Genomic DNA, 13,212 nt, shown 5'->3' on the forward strand with positions numbered 1-13,212 from the left:
GTTCCATCCGTCAGCCGCCGCCCACGCCGCTTCGTCTACCCGAGGTGGTCGCCTGAAAAGGCGCGCCCGCACTGCACCGCACGAACCGGGCCACGTCACCCACGACCAGCGAAAGACACGCGCACACGACCAGCGACTCCGCGCCGCTCGCTAACAGTGACGGAATATTCCCTTCGGGGGCTCTTCACCCTCGAGGGAACCTTAATCCGAGGCCTTACTGATCAGGGGTTCAAAACCTGGCCCGTCGAGGGTTCGACAGGCGCCCCAGATCGCCAGAGTCAGGGACTGCATGGATGTGTCGTACAAGCTACCCTCGAACGCGGAGTTCGAGACGTCCTACGCATTGTTCAAGGCCAGTCGAGGGTGCCTAGCAGGGGGATCCCATAGAGGGAGAGCATCGAGCCATCGGACCCTATCGAATTGGTCCGAGCCCCGCCTAGCGAACCTTTGCGAGCGCTTTATGTGACGTGTCCACGGACCACGAGCCGACCCTTATCGAACGGGGCACGGACGTCCACTTGAACTACTCGATAACAGTTCACTGAAGCAGCCATAGCTCGCGGCCCGGGCATGGGTAGCATGGTGCGCTTCACCCCTCCTCCCTGCGGAAGGGTGACGAGGGCCGTAACAAAAGTCGAGGGTTCCCCGAACGCCTTTACGCAAGCCGGGGCTCGGGGGCTCCTCGCACACCGCGGCTCAGGCCGCACCCTCGAATGTATCGACGCCCGTCGATTATGAAGTTCCATGTGTTTAACCAAAACCCTCACTCTTGACGCGCGCCTGCCAGATGGTTCAGCCGGACACTGGGTCGCTGTGCTAGCACGAAAAACACCGATGCCGGCTGAAAGGAGTGCCGATGTCGGCTGAAAAAGACGCTGGACGGCCACCTCAGTAAAGCAACCAAGCAGGACGACGTTTATAGCCCTTGGACGAGTGTAAACACTCCTCCAAGGCCTCGGGGCTACACCCGCGGGTGCGCTGACGTGCCCCCACAGAGGAAACTTCACACATTCGAGGACCAAAATCCCTTGCATGGGTGGTGCCCACGCATACACTTTCGGTCGTCCTCTCTGCGAAGGAGAAGGAGACTTCATTGATCTTTGTGAACAAATATTACAAAGGGTTACCGGCTTAAAGCCGTCGAAAAGTACAAACGCATTGCCACGTGCGTGGCAATTTTCCCTGTCTTGGGGAGGAGCAAGCTTCCCTCCCTCTCTCGCCTCGCCTCGCCTGTACCCCTACTACAGGCACCTCCGGTGCAAGATAATACAGTGCCCTCGCAAACCCCTTTGCTGGACATACGGCCCCGCGGCCGAAACCAGGATAAACCCATGCGTTACTGTGTTGCCTCTTGCATCAACACCTGGGACGAGAAAACACGCAGCAACATTACTAGTTTGGTCCGGACCGCCGGGTCAGGACACCGACACTGCTCGTAACCGGGCGAAAAAAAAACTAAGTGTTTAAAGTTTAAACTTAAGATAAGATGTTCAGAACAAGCTAATTTAGTTCAGTTTGAAGAACAATAAATAGAACCCAAAAAACTGAAAGCGCGGTGACACAAACTCATGTCGGTTCGAAACACGGATCTGAATCAGAACACACAGGCAGCACACAGCAACGTGCTTTGCCTACTCTTTTGAGAAAGTCAAGTGCTTTTGATTCGTACTTTCCATGGATGAGAATTCTCCGCAAGGTCACGGGGAAAAGGCGGGAACGAAAGCGAAGATTACATTCCATCCCGTTTGAAAGTTCCAAGCTAGTAGATCTCTGGACACGCTCACACGCATCATGCAGGATATGATGATGATCAGTAGAAACGGGGAACACGGCCCACCTCGAAGATGCCCATACGGGAATCATCACTGCGTGCGAGCGCCCCCTTTTTTTTGGTGGGCTCTGCTCGCGCGCGCACCATGCGTTCTCGCGTTTTGCACGATTCGGGGTCAAAGCTCGGCGCGCGACCGAGGACCAGCCCCTTTACTTTACCTTTTGGAGAGTTGACGACTGGGACTGCCGATTCTTTCTCGCAGCTCGTGATCAAAGGCTTGAAGACAACCAGAGTAGTGCGGTGTGTTCTGTCTGAAGGGAGGAACCGGCAAAACGAACTAATTCTTGTTGTTAGTGATTCTAATCCACTTATTACAACTTGTAACCGGCCCCTCTGGGACAAAACATGCATGGTTCCTACCCTAACCCATGCTTGACGCTCATGAGCGTGGTGATTTGCTCTAGCCACTAGCCAGATATTTGATCTTATCGCCAAATCTTGACGTAGTTAGCTCATATTTTCCGTGCTTTTTCTGTTTTAGTGGTAAAGTTTTTTCTTATCTTTGCTAGAAAACTTGACATTACCGCCCGGTAAAAACGTGCCCCCGCACATGCACATCGTCAAGTCACGCAAATTTTACGCGTGCGCGTTTCCTGGGAATCGCGACCCTTTCTTACCACCCAACCTATACATCACATGTGACCAAATGAGATATGCATTCCTTCTGAACTAACACGTGAAGTACCATTAGTACCGGGCCAAGACACCGGCCGATACTAAATGTCGCATTTTAGTACCGGCCGGTGTCTTGGCCCGGTACTAAAATGCGATATTTAGTACTGAACGGTGTCTTGGCCCGGTATTAAAATGGCTCTGAGAGCATTCAAATTTAGATCCGATACTAAAATGGATCCGCACCAACTTTAGTACCGAATACTTAAGTGAAGAGACAAAAGCCCATTTTTTTAATGTATTCAACGTGTGATTACCATGCAAACTTTGTTTAGTACTAATAGACTAGTAGTGTGGCGCAGGTCATGTTACGTGAGTCGTGAGTATCTGATTTAATCTTTGCCTTACGCCCCAAGTATATTACAGCGAGTAAAAATTTCGTTTGGTGCAGCGTCAGACGACGGCGCCATGCATGCAGTCATCGCCGCAGATCTTTTCCGAGATGCTAGCTCAAAAGCGCAAGCAACTGAATTCTCCATGCTCTCCGGTCTCTTCGGCGCCTGCAAAACTTTATTTTTTTGTTATCGCCCGACATTAACACTCGAGATCTTTTGTTTTCGCACGTTCGAACGCCGTCGCATTCAGAAAACACGGGTTCCACGGGCTCGAATTTGACTTATCTACCGGTTGTTAACGTTTGCACTGGGAATTTGGGATTGAATTCACATTCACTGCTTAAATTTGTCACGCGCATGTACGTGCGTACGACCGACGGGTCACTGTCACCAGTACCAATCAAGGCACGGAATTCGTTTTGAAAGTTCCATCGCTCGTGGGGACTTCGCGTGCGGGTGTTTATACGCAGCAATTTCGTCGTAGGGCCCGTGTCAATTCAGATCAACCCCATGCTTTGATTTGCCGCTAGCCCGCGCCTCGCTGTCACTGCACCTGGACGACTCCTCCTGTGACAGGCTTGGTGAGCGTACGGACTAAACTACAAGCCAGCCTACGAGACCAGGTTGTGATTGTTGTTCTCGGCTCCATCGGAAACCGACGAAATCCGGTGGTGGTAGGAATAGCCTACGCTAGCTTTACAGCGCCGGACAGCTCGGAGCTCGGCTACGTGTCGCAAATCGAGCACGTGCAGCCTTGCCCTCCCTGCTGTGCTTTGGCCGTTCGTGCCCGGCGCAACGTGCTTAGATGCAGCATCTCGGATGTGTAAGTGTAACCATCGATGCAAGGGGACGGTCTCTCGTCTCGGCCGTCGATCGACTCGTCGGATGATTGGCGTGATCACGCGTTCCGGATCCGGGGAAATCGAGTCCGAACGATTGCCGGGGAAATCGAGTCCGAACGATCCGGGGAAAACAAGTGTAATATCTAATGACAGATTAATTAGTTTTAATAAATTCGCCTCGCGATTTTTCGTCCATCCATATAATTAGTTTTATAATTAATCTATACTTATTACTCATACAGTCTAAAAATTTTTGGGGAACTAAACGGCCCCCTCTCGGTGTCGGCGCGACCTGGCCGCTGCTCCTGCCACACCGCCGCCGTCGCAATCAGCGGCACATGCGCGCGCGCCATGGCCGGCATCGGCGCCGCCGCCGTCGGGCCGGGGGCCTCGCCACACGAGGCCCCGAAAGGCGCCGTGGCCGTTGGCGTTGCGCGATCGACCCGCGCGGCGCGGCGCGGCAGACAGGTGTCAAGGCACAATTTCTGGTTGAGACACAAATTCTGAAATTTCTCGCTCTTGGTTGCTCGCGGTCTGTCTGGCCGAGGGGGGACGGGCTTCGAGACGATGGGTGGGCTGGAATCTTTGTTGCGCGGAAGGAACTGGGCTGGGCCTACTTTCGTCGTCTGGCCTGGTACCAAAACAGGCCCAGGACTCGCGCTTCCGGCTCCGACAGCTCAGCGCTTTCCCTCCCCCGAATCCGAAACCCCAAAGCCCCAGCCCAAACCCTGCAGACGAGCAGCAGCAATGGCGACCAGGACACTATCCGTCTCCTCGCTCACCTCCACCGCCTTCGCCTCCTTCCAGCGACCCCGCAGGCCCCCATCTGCTCCTCCCCTCCCCCGCCTCCTCGGCCCGCGCCTCCGCGCCTCCCCTCTCTCCACTGCCGCCGCCGCTCCCGATGGCGATGACGACGGCGTCGACACCGTCGAGCAGCTCCTCCTCCCCCGCCTGCCGTCCGCGTCAGCCCCCGGTGCCCCGCGCGGTCGGATCGACCGCCTCATGAAGCTGCAGCGCCGCGCCGACGGCGACGCGGTCCCCGGGCCGGCGGGGCCCGGGGGGCGGAGGAGGTGGTTCCCGTACCTGGACACGTTCCGGCCCGCGGCGGGGAGCGCGGACCTGTCCAGCCGGGAGGTGGTCGAGGTGCTGGAGCCGTACATCCTCGAGGCGCGGCGTGATCGCATCCGGCGCGCCGTTGATAATCGGAGCTATGCTGTTTGCCTTGTGGTGGAGGGCCTCTCCGACTTCGGCAACGTCTCGGCAGCGTTCCGCTCCGCCGACGCGCTCGGCGTGCAGTCTGTGCACGTCATCTCCTGCGATAGCAGCAAAAGGTGCAGAGGTGAAGAGTGAATCCGAAATGCTATAGATCACTTAGCTAACAGTGTTGTCCGTTTGTGAGGGGATTACTCGTGTACAGTTATCACTTACCATTAGGTGTTAGAGTTAGTTGATCAAACCGAAACTGTGAGTGATATGGGAGAATCAACACATCTTTAGGACACAAGTTGAATGGGACGAGTTTGGTGCAATCGGCAATCCCGTAAAGAGATTTTAGGCTGCTGATTCATAGTGGCATAGTGGCACATTTCCGCATAGAGTTTGCATCTAACCTATTGTCAAATAACTTCCCGTACCTCCAAATGAGTAGTTTGCATAATACAGTAATACTTGATGCCATTCATATACTCTATTTTGTGGTGTCATGATTGTTGGGAAAATTATAGGAAGGAAATGCAATTGCATTCTAGAAATGTTAAAAGAAGTCCCAATATAAATGGAATGATCGGCATGCTTCAAGTTGCCACATTGGCTATTGTATTGGGCAATTGGCACTTGCACCAATTAGTTCTCAACTTGGATGAGTCATGCATGTGACAAAAATTGCTCAATGACAAGGATCTTCTGCAGATTATTCTTTGTGTCTTTTACGTGGTTTTTTTTGGCTTTGTTATAATGTTCTTGGCATATATATGTCGTTAGATTTAGACATCAGTTGTATAGGTGAAAATTCATAAGTTTCACCTCACAGTTTGAAAGTGGTAGGTGTGACTCGAAAAAACTACTGCCCCTGATCCCAATCAAATGCGTCTTTACTTTTGCAGGTATAGAGACAACAGGCATGTGAGCATGGGTGCTGAAAAATGGCTTGACATTGAGATATGGGATTCACCAGCAGAATGTTTCAGTGCATTAAAAAAGCGTGGCTATCGCATTGCAACCACTTCTTTGGGAACGGATTCGGTATTTCTTTTTCGCTCTTCTACATTTTAATGGTTTGATATTTTTTTACTCTTCTACATCGTATTCTATTTGGTTCGTTGCAAGATGAGTACTTGTCACCAGTTATGGAATCTACGATCCACAATTATACACGAATTCCATACGTTGTATATCATTCAATTCACATTCATCTGTTGCTTTCATTGAAAAGCTAGAGTTATTTTGAACAAACAGGGGAAATAACATGTTCACTGATTTATAGAGACATCATGCATTTATTAAGATTTTTTGTTGCTGTAACATTGTGTTGTTAGTATGTTTGAATTTTATCATTATGATCTATTTGAGGGTATCCAGAATATAAATTTATGTGTATCTCAACGAATTTTGTAGTGAAATTAAATAAATATGTTTCATTCAGCTGTTCACCATTAATCAGGATTTAATTTCTCTCACAGAAATATGATTTGTCATCCACATATATTAGTAATATGGTTATTTGTTAAAGGAATAATTATATTCAGAATTTTGCTTAGGTTTGTGTGTATGACATGGATTGGTCTCAACCAACGGCTATTGTTGTGGGCAATGAGCTAAGGTAGGGGTTGTTTCTGCTATCCAGATATGTACCTTTTTGTTGAAGTTATGCTACATTTAGAAATACTTGATGAAGTACTTGATTATTAGGTTGAGCTTTCTGTTGTATTTTTCTATCCCTCTTTCTGAAAGAATTTTTTTGCTTACAAAAAATGGTTTGTGGATCTGCTTACTAGTTTTGTAATGTGGTTTCTTCTTAATACAGTACTATATTGATGCACAGCTCTCCTGCACATTTGAGAAAAAGTTTTGCAATGTGGTATTTGAGTCCCTCTTCTTGCAAAAGGACTAACATACATTCCCTGGTGATTAGATTAGCTGTAGGCGATGAATGAGATATTGTATATCGTTCTTTATGTGGCCTTGAAGTTTCAGGCCAGAAACTAGAAATTTCATATTTGCTAGCATTTCCGAATTTGAGTACCTCATTATGGAGAGAGGTTGAGGCCTTTCTGCCTCAAAAAGTTCTGCACAAAATAGAAAAATTGTCAAACTAGTTTAGGCATTTCGTTGCCATCATGTATTTGTGGATCAGCTAATACGTACATTAATTCATCGTATAATTATGGTTGGGTTTTAACTAATTGTTTGGTGCCAGGGGTATAAGTGATGATGCTCTAGAGTTGTCAGACTTGCACTGTAGTGTTCCTATGAAAGGCATGGTGGACTCGTTTAATGTATCTGTTGCAGCTGGAATCCTCATGCACCATGCTGTTTGTGATAGAGTTTCCCGCCTCGTAAGTTCATTTTCTCCATTCTAGATAACATCATACCTTATAGAAGACATGATAACCCCAACACCCTATATTAAAATTCCATCTGTCATCATATGGTAGGTAATGCTACCTCTAGCTTTCGGCCAAGATAAAATGGATATTGTTATTATTTTCACTGAATTTTATGGAAAACAGAATCACAAGGATAGTGCTCATAGCGGTAGGGGCACTTTTACCTTTGCTTAAATTCATGCCAAACAATCACTTGCCTTTTGGAATGAATTCTAGGCCTCACTAGGTTTGTGCTTTCACCCGATCTGTAACAAATTCTGAGACATAAAAATCCAGCATGGAATGTTAGCCTATTTGCCAATCTGATTTTCAATGGATGGTTAAATAATGGTCACCTTTTGACTCTCCAATCCATATATGTTGTCTTTTAAGTGTACTTCCGGATGAGGCAATTGTGGTATGCAGGCTACCTGTGAGCTGTCAGCATCTTATGATTGATGTTTTTCAGGGTCATCACGGTGATTTGTTACCAGAAGAAAATAGAATATTGCTTGCTGAATTCTATCTGCGACATAGGGAAAGCACATCTACCATACTTCATGAATATGCCAAAAGGAAAGCGGAAAATTTTATGGCCAGACTTTGAGAGCATCCTGAGGCCGACTTATGCATAGGCGCAGGTGATCAACCTGAATGATTTATTTGGCAATCAGATGTTGGCTTACCCGGTGCATCTTTCTAACATCAAACAAATTGGTGGGTTCTTTAGCCATAAGGTAGCTTTGTTTGCTTAAACGTTTTTTATACCTTGGGTGTTCACTCCTCGCAGACCATCTCTATATGTTCATCTTTGCAAATGTTTGCACACAGTTATCTGAACACGAATTTCTGAACTTTGTTTGAAGGTCATTTTTCCTGGAGAGTACCGTTGGGCTACTTGGTCTTCAAGAGATTCAAGACAGTGACTCGCACAGGATTGCCGGCAAGAATATGACCTAAACCCAACCATTGTGCAGAGCTGTTAACAGTTACTAGTACGCACCCGGTTTTCAGTGACGTTGATCTTTGCTCCCCAAATATAGACGTTATGTTGTATGCTATTGTTAGGGTTAAGCACTTGAGCATGCATGGTATCTTTCCACTCGGAATCTTTCACAAATCTTGGCAACTCACCGTTTTCAACTGGCGGCTAGGACTGCGAAGGTGCAGTGTGAAAGAGCTCAGCTTTGTTTACGTCAAGGATGGTGCCTTCGTAACGCAAAGCAACGCAACTTGGGAGTACGACCTGTTCTTTCCTGCGTTTACGTAATGTCACGTTTGCAACTAGTAACGGTGGGATGCGTCTTTAATTTCGCCACCGAACTCTGCAGGAAAGCGATCGATGGGAGGGGCCTCTTTGGGGTTGGGGCTCGAGCGCAAATTGGCAAGCTGACGGCTCAAGTGGTCAAGTGGGCTGTACTCTATTGTTCGCTTGCCCGACTGCCTGGCACGGGGTGATCGCTCAGGCGAGCAACTTGCCCGTGGGTATGCGAGGAAATTTGGTGCAGGTCGTACGTAGTAATTATTGCTGAAAGACACTGTTCCCTGCCTGGTGCGTTTATGCAAAAGCGAACAGATGCAAATCGAACGGCTATAAGATAAGAGCCTATATGAAAGTTACTGCCGGTAAAATACACCGAAACTAAGAAAAAACTTGGCGATGCAGGTCGTAAGTAAATAAAATGTGCCAGTGTGAGTTCAGAGCTGTAAGAAAAGACGAGGGTCTTGGCCATAGTCTTCCCTGATATTTGATTTCATGTACAGAGATCTCATTTCACGGTCACCGTTTATTAGGGAATAATACGCTGTGATCGTGTAAATTGCAATAAAATACGTTGTTCAGCTGATGGAAGAGAATCTCCAAGGCAAAGAAAATCCATCAATTCATGGGTGAAGAAACATGACCACAGAGGGATGATCATCTTACTCCATGCCAACTTGCCAAGGGACAAAGTTCACAAATACGCTACAATTTTTCCGCCTTATTTGCGAGGACACTACTATGTACACGTTCCTCTCCTAGTCGCGACCCAAAAATATCCAAGCGACCTGCGGTCCGCGCTCGGGCCGTACGAACCCAGCGTCCAGCCCGATTAAACCAGACATAATTAACGGCTAATAAAAAAACGGCGGAAAACCACGCGCCTCATGCGGCCCTTCCCCGTATCCCGAGGCGGCTCCACTGAAGTTATTCGCGGCCACGCGCGGTTCACCTTTTTTCGACCTCAGTTTTTAATTCGGCCTCCCCGAAGTGCCCCTGCCGGCCACGCCCCACCGGTGTCGGCCTCATCGCACCAAGTCGGACGCCGACTGGCCCGGGGGCACCAGCGGTCTTGTTTGGATCGTTCTACAAAACTAGCATGCACGTTTCTTGAAAAAAAAATCTGATATATATGAAATATTAAATAAAATTTATTTATAAAATATTTTTAGAAATAAGTGTAATTTTTCACTACGAATCTAATGACAATAATTAATCAATAATTTATTATAGTGATACTACAGTAACCATTTTCTAATCGCGCGGTCGAAAACCTTATTAGATTTTCCAGAATCACTAGCACGGGGTTCTGAAATTAATTTTATAAATTGATTTTATTTAATACTGACACGCTACAAAACTAGCTTCGCGCTAGCCTAACTCCAAGCCCCGCCCCGCCGCCTCCGCCCGCCCCGTCCCCGCATCGCGCCCCCGCCAGCTGGACCTGCCCCGTCACGACCCCGCGTGGATGGTCGGTTCTGCCCCTCGCGCGGCGCACGCACCCGTTTGGTGGCTATCTGGTGCGGCTCGATCCGTCCCGCTGATTCCGATCCCCCCCCACCCACCTCCCATCGATCCCGTCCCGTCTCGGCCTCCCCTCCACGCCGGCGACCGGAGCAGGCACCGCGCAGGCGACGGCGACGGACACAGCGACACCGCCCCCCTCCCGCTCCGGTAGCGGCCAGCCCCGTGGCGTCGTGCCAGGTAAGCCTCGGCTCGGTTCGGTTCGCCGTCGCTCTGTGTCTTCCCGCGGAAATGGATGCCCTGCGCGAGTCCATTGCTGCCCGCGCTCCTCTCGCCGTGCGCTCGCTTGGCCGCGAGCCCCGTCTCGCACTCTTGTCGGGCGGCGAATACCGAGACGGGAGGAGCTCCACCTCGGGTAGCGGTCATCCCGTTCCGCTCGCGGAGAATCGCACCTGGGTACAGCTCGGTCGAGGACCTCTCGATCCAGGCGTGGCCGGATAACCTCGGCGAGCGCATGCCCCACCCCACCTGCTCACTCTGATTGAGCCTAGTTGTTTGGTGCACTTGGCTAGTAGCTGCAGTCTGGCCACTAGGTTTATTATGCGACATTGAGTTTTCCTTTTGGGTTCAATCTTGGGATAGGAACTATGAAGCATTTGGTTCTGTTTGTTCGAGCTTGTCTGTTGGGGAATTTGTCTCTTTATCAGTGGAATGTTGGTTTCTGAGATTTCCGAACAAAAAAGGCGAACTAATTTTGCTCTGGTTATACCTTTTTCAAGATGGTAGAACTGGCGGCCAGTCAATTAGAAATGTCAAAACGATTCAACTTTCAACTTTACTTGATTTTCTATAGTAGTTGCTATCGACTGGTATACATGGAACTGAGACACTTATGTAAAACAGGATTGAAGGAGCTAAGAGTAGGTGCACATTGTTGTTCCCGTGATTTGATTTCTGGAAATGGTGTTGGTGGTGAAACAGCACCGCTGCACACACTCAGCGAGCTGCGTTTGCATCAAGGGCCACCTCAGTGAGGATGCTCTGTTCCTTGTCTTCCGTCACATGAACTGGAACCCAAGGCTAATAGCTATCCTCTCATGTGTGTGCAAGTGGTTTGATGAGGTTGCCAAGCAGGTGTTATGGAAGGAGTTCTGTCATGCAAGGGCGCCGAAGATGATGCTGGACTTGCATTCAGGTGGTAGCCACATTGTTGACGGGAACTGGAAAGCGCTCGGGAAGCTGCTTATCTATTGCAATGGCTGCACAAAAGGGGGGCTTTTTAACAACATTCATGTCCCAGGCCATTTTGTGTTCAGGACACGCTTTTCGAGGACTGCAGGCAAGAGTTTCCTGCCTCTGCCATGTAAGTCGGACGTCCTGTATGTCTCAGATCCATGCGAGCATCTTGATCAGGGGGAAGAAGGCGACTTGGGTTTCTTCCGAGGCATCTTTAAGTCATTCGCCACTTCAAGGGTAAAGAGAATGTTGATTGAGAAGCGGGCTAGATTTCATCCAAAGGAGTTGTGCCCTTATTGTAAGGCCAAGCTATGGAACATGTTCCAGGAGAATATGATCCCGAGGAGTGCTTCTGCTAGGCTGGGTGCTTATGATGATTCTGTGGAGTATTTTGTATGCTTGAATGGACATGTTATTGGAATTAGTACTCTTCTACCGCTCTCAGATTCAGAGGAGGCAGCAGATGAATAATCATCTAGAACTTGAATCAGGTGATCACGAATTATGCTCTCCCGTTTCTATTTCTATTTAACTTGAAATTATTGGACAAATTAACCTGTAAAGTTCAATTCTCTGTTGATTATTATAAAGAAAAGATAGATTTGTTTACGATATTAAAATACATACACTGAAACACAACTAGGCATATTCCATGTCAGATTACTTCTTCAATCTATTCTTTTTTATAAACATCAATTTTCATGTGAGATATGTCAGTACATAGACTGATTGGTGGTCAATGTTAGTGTATGGCAAGGTTTACATGCTTTTGGCTTGCCCAATATGCCATATACCAACATTTTTGGTTTGGCCCTAGCTTGAAGTTTAAACTACTTTGATATCTGTATGGTCAATGAAGTCACAATTAGCTATAATTATGTCTATGTCAGAAATGGCAGCACAGAAGTTTTGGGGGGAAGTTTAGAGTGCTCCTGAACATCTAAAAAGAATCACTACTCCAATTTTCACTTCTGGTACTTGAAGTTAGAATAACAATCAATCCATTAATAATGATGCAGGTCTTAAACTCTTAATATGTTGCTGTTAAATTTAATTTGCCAAATCATCCACATGACAAGCATTCCTTAAGATAAATGTGGAGCCTTGGTTGTCCAGCCAGTGTTTTCCTCTTATTTTATTTGTAAAAATTATTAGGGAAACCTGCCTTGCTAATATCATGTTTGATTTGTGATTTATTTGTTTCTGTCGCTTTCTGTACTTCAGTCCATAACAACATTTGGCAACAAGTATGCTAGTTTAAGTAAGGTAGCAGAGTTCCTCTTGAATAAATGATGTCAGAGCTGCGACCAAGAATCTTGTTGCAAAGGCAAAGCTATTTACTATAGATAAGAAACATGATAAAAGGTTTTGGCAATGTGAAACAACATATGGTCTGGTTCTGTTGTTTGTTGACAGGTTTGCAAGATTGAGCCCAGGGCTTGTGCCTGCTGTATGGTCCCGAATCTAGGTTGTGACTAGCAGACAGATGGATGGCATTGGTTCGGCAAACTGGGGCATGACAGGAATCTGTGATGGGCTTTGCATCGGACTGCTGCGGTGTTCTTCAAGGGAGCCTTGCATCGGATGGGGAAAAAAGAAGAGCTATTTTACAGTCTCTCTCCGTTATTTATTGACACATCATTACTTGTTCTTGTAATTGCAATCAAGGCAGGACACTACCCGCTTGCCTGTTTTAACATGTTCACATCATGTGTAATGAGGTGTTCGGTTCAGTTGACACTTGTGATGTGGAATTTGTGCTCGTGATATTGACGTGTTGTTCTTACTGTGCTGTTTTATGTTGTTGACTTTACCCTCTTTTTTTTCTTTGCAGACTTTTAACTGATTTTGTTGTGCGTGCTCAGGTTCTGGTCATAAACTTGTAACCATACACTGATTTTGGGATTGGATTTGGACAATCAAAAGTCCGATTGGACTTCCTCAATTTCCACTTAAGTAACTGGTTTGGACTTGTTTTGGATGTGGT

General features: G+C 47.7%; 2 protein-coding genes across 5 annotated transcripts; both read left to right on the forward strand.

Annotated features, from left to right (window-relative positions):
- The first annotated feature begins 4,381 nt into the window (after positions 1-4,381).
- Positions 4,382-8,407, forward strand: LOC120658561 (tRNA (guanosine(18)-2'-O)-methyltransferase-like). 4 transcript variants are annotated; one of them, XM_039936824.1, is made up of 6 exons: positions 4,386-5,011; positions 5,783-5,921; positions 6,437-6,498; positions 7,096-7,234; positions 7,734-8,001; positions 8,131-8,407. In XM_039936824.1, exons 1-5 carry the CDS (start codon positions 4,428-4,430, stop codon positions 7,869-7,871), a joined length of 1,062 nt encoding a protein of 353 aa, XP_039792758.1. In that variant the 5' UTR covers positions 4,386-4,427; the 3' UTR covers positions 7,872-8,001; positions 8,131-8,407. The 4 variants fall into 4 exon arrangements, with proteins under 4 accessions (XP_039792760.1, XP_039792761.1, XP_039792758.1 ...); XM_039936825.1 differs by having other exon boundaries at positions 4,387-5,011; positions 7,734-7,981; XM_039936826.1 differs by lacking the exon at positions 7,096-7,234 and having other exon boundaries at positions 4,382-5,011.
- Positions 8,408-10,063: 1,656 nt separating this feature from the next.
- On the forward strand, positions 10,064-13,024 carry LOC120658606 (EID1-like F-box protein 2). Its single transcript, XM_039936877.1, has 3 exons — positions 10,064-10,229; positions 10,893-11,716; positions 12,642-13,024. The coding sequence occupies exon 2, from the start codon at positions 10,950-10,952 to the stop codon at positions 11,694-11,696; it is 747 nt and encodes a 248-aa protein (XP_039792811.1). The 5' UTR covers positions 10,064-10,229; positions 10,893-10,949; the 3' UTR covers positions 11,697-11,716; positions 12,642-13,024.
- The last annotated feature ends 188 nt before the right edge of the window (positions 13,025-13,212 follow it).

Source organism: Panicum virgatum, chromosome 2N (genome assembly GCF_016808335.1).
Source record: "Panicum virgatum strain AP13 chromosome 2N, P.virgatum_v5, whole genome shotgun sequence".
In the NCBI taxonomy this organism is placed as follows: domain Eukaryota; kingdom Viridiplantae; phylum Streptophyta; class Magnoliopsida; order Poales; family Poaceae; genus Panicum; species Panicum virgatum.

Coding starts and splice junctions, on each gene's coding strand:
- LOC120658561 (XM_039936824.1), top strand. CDS start 4,428: ATGGCGACCAGGACACTATCCGTCTCCTCGCTCACCTCCACCGCCTTC. Junction 5,012..5,782: donor TCCTGCGATAGCAGCAAAAG/GTGCAGAGGTGA, acceptor TTACTTTTGCAG/GTATAGAGACAACAGGCATG. Junction 5,922..6,436: donor CTTCTTTGGGAACGGATTCG/GTATTTCTTTTT, acceptor AATTTTGCTTAG/GTTTGTGTGTATGACATGGA.
- LOC120658606 (XM_039936877.1), top strand. CDS start 10,950: ATGGTGTTGGTGGTGAAACAGCACCGCTGCACACACTCAGCGAGCTGC.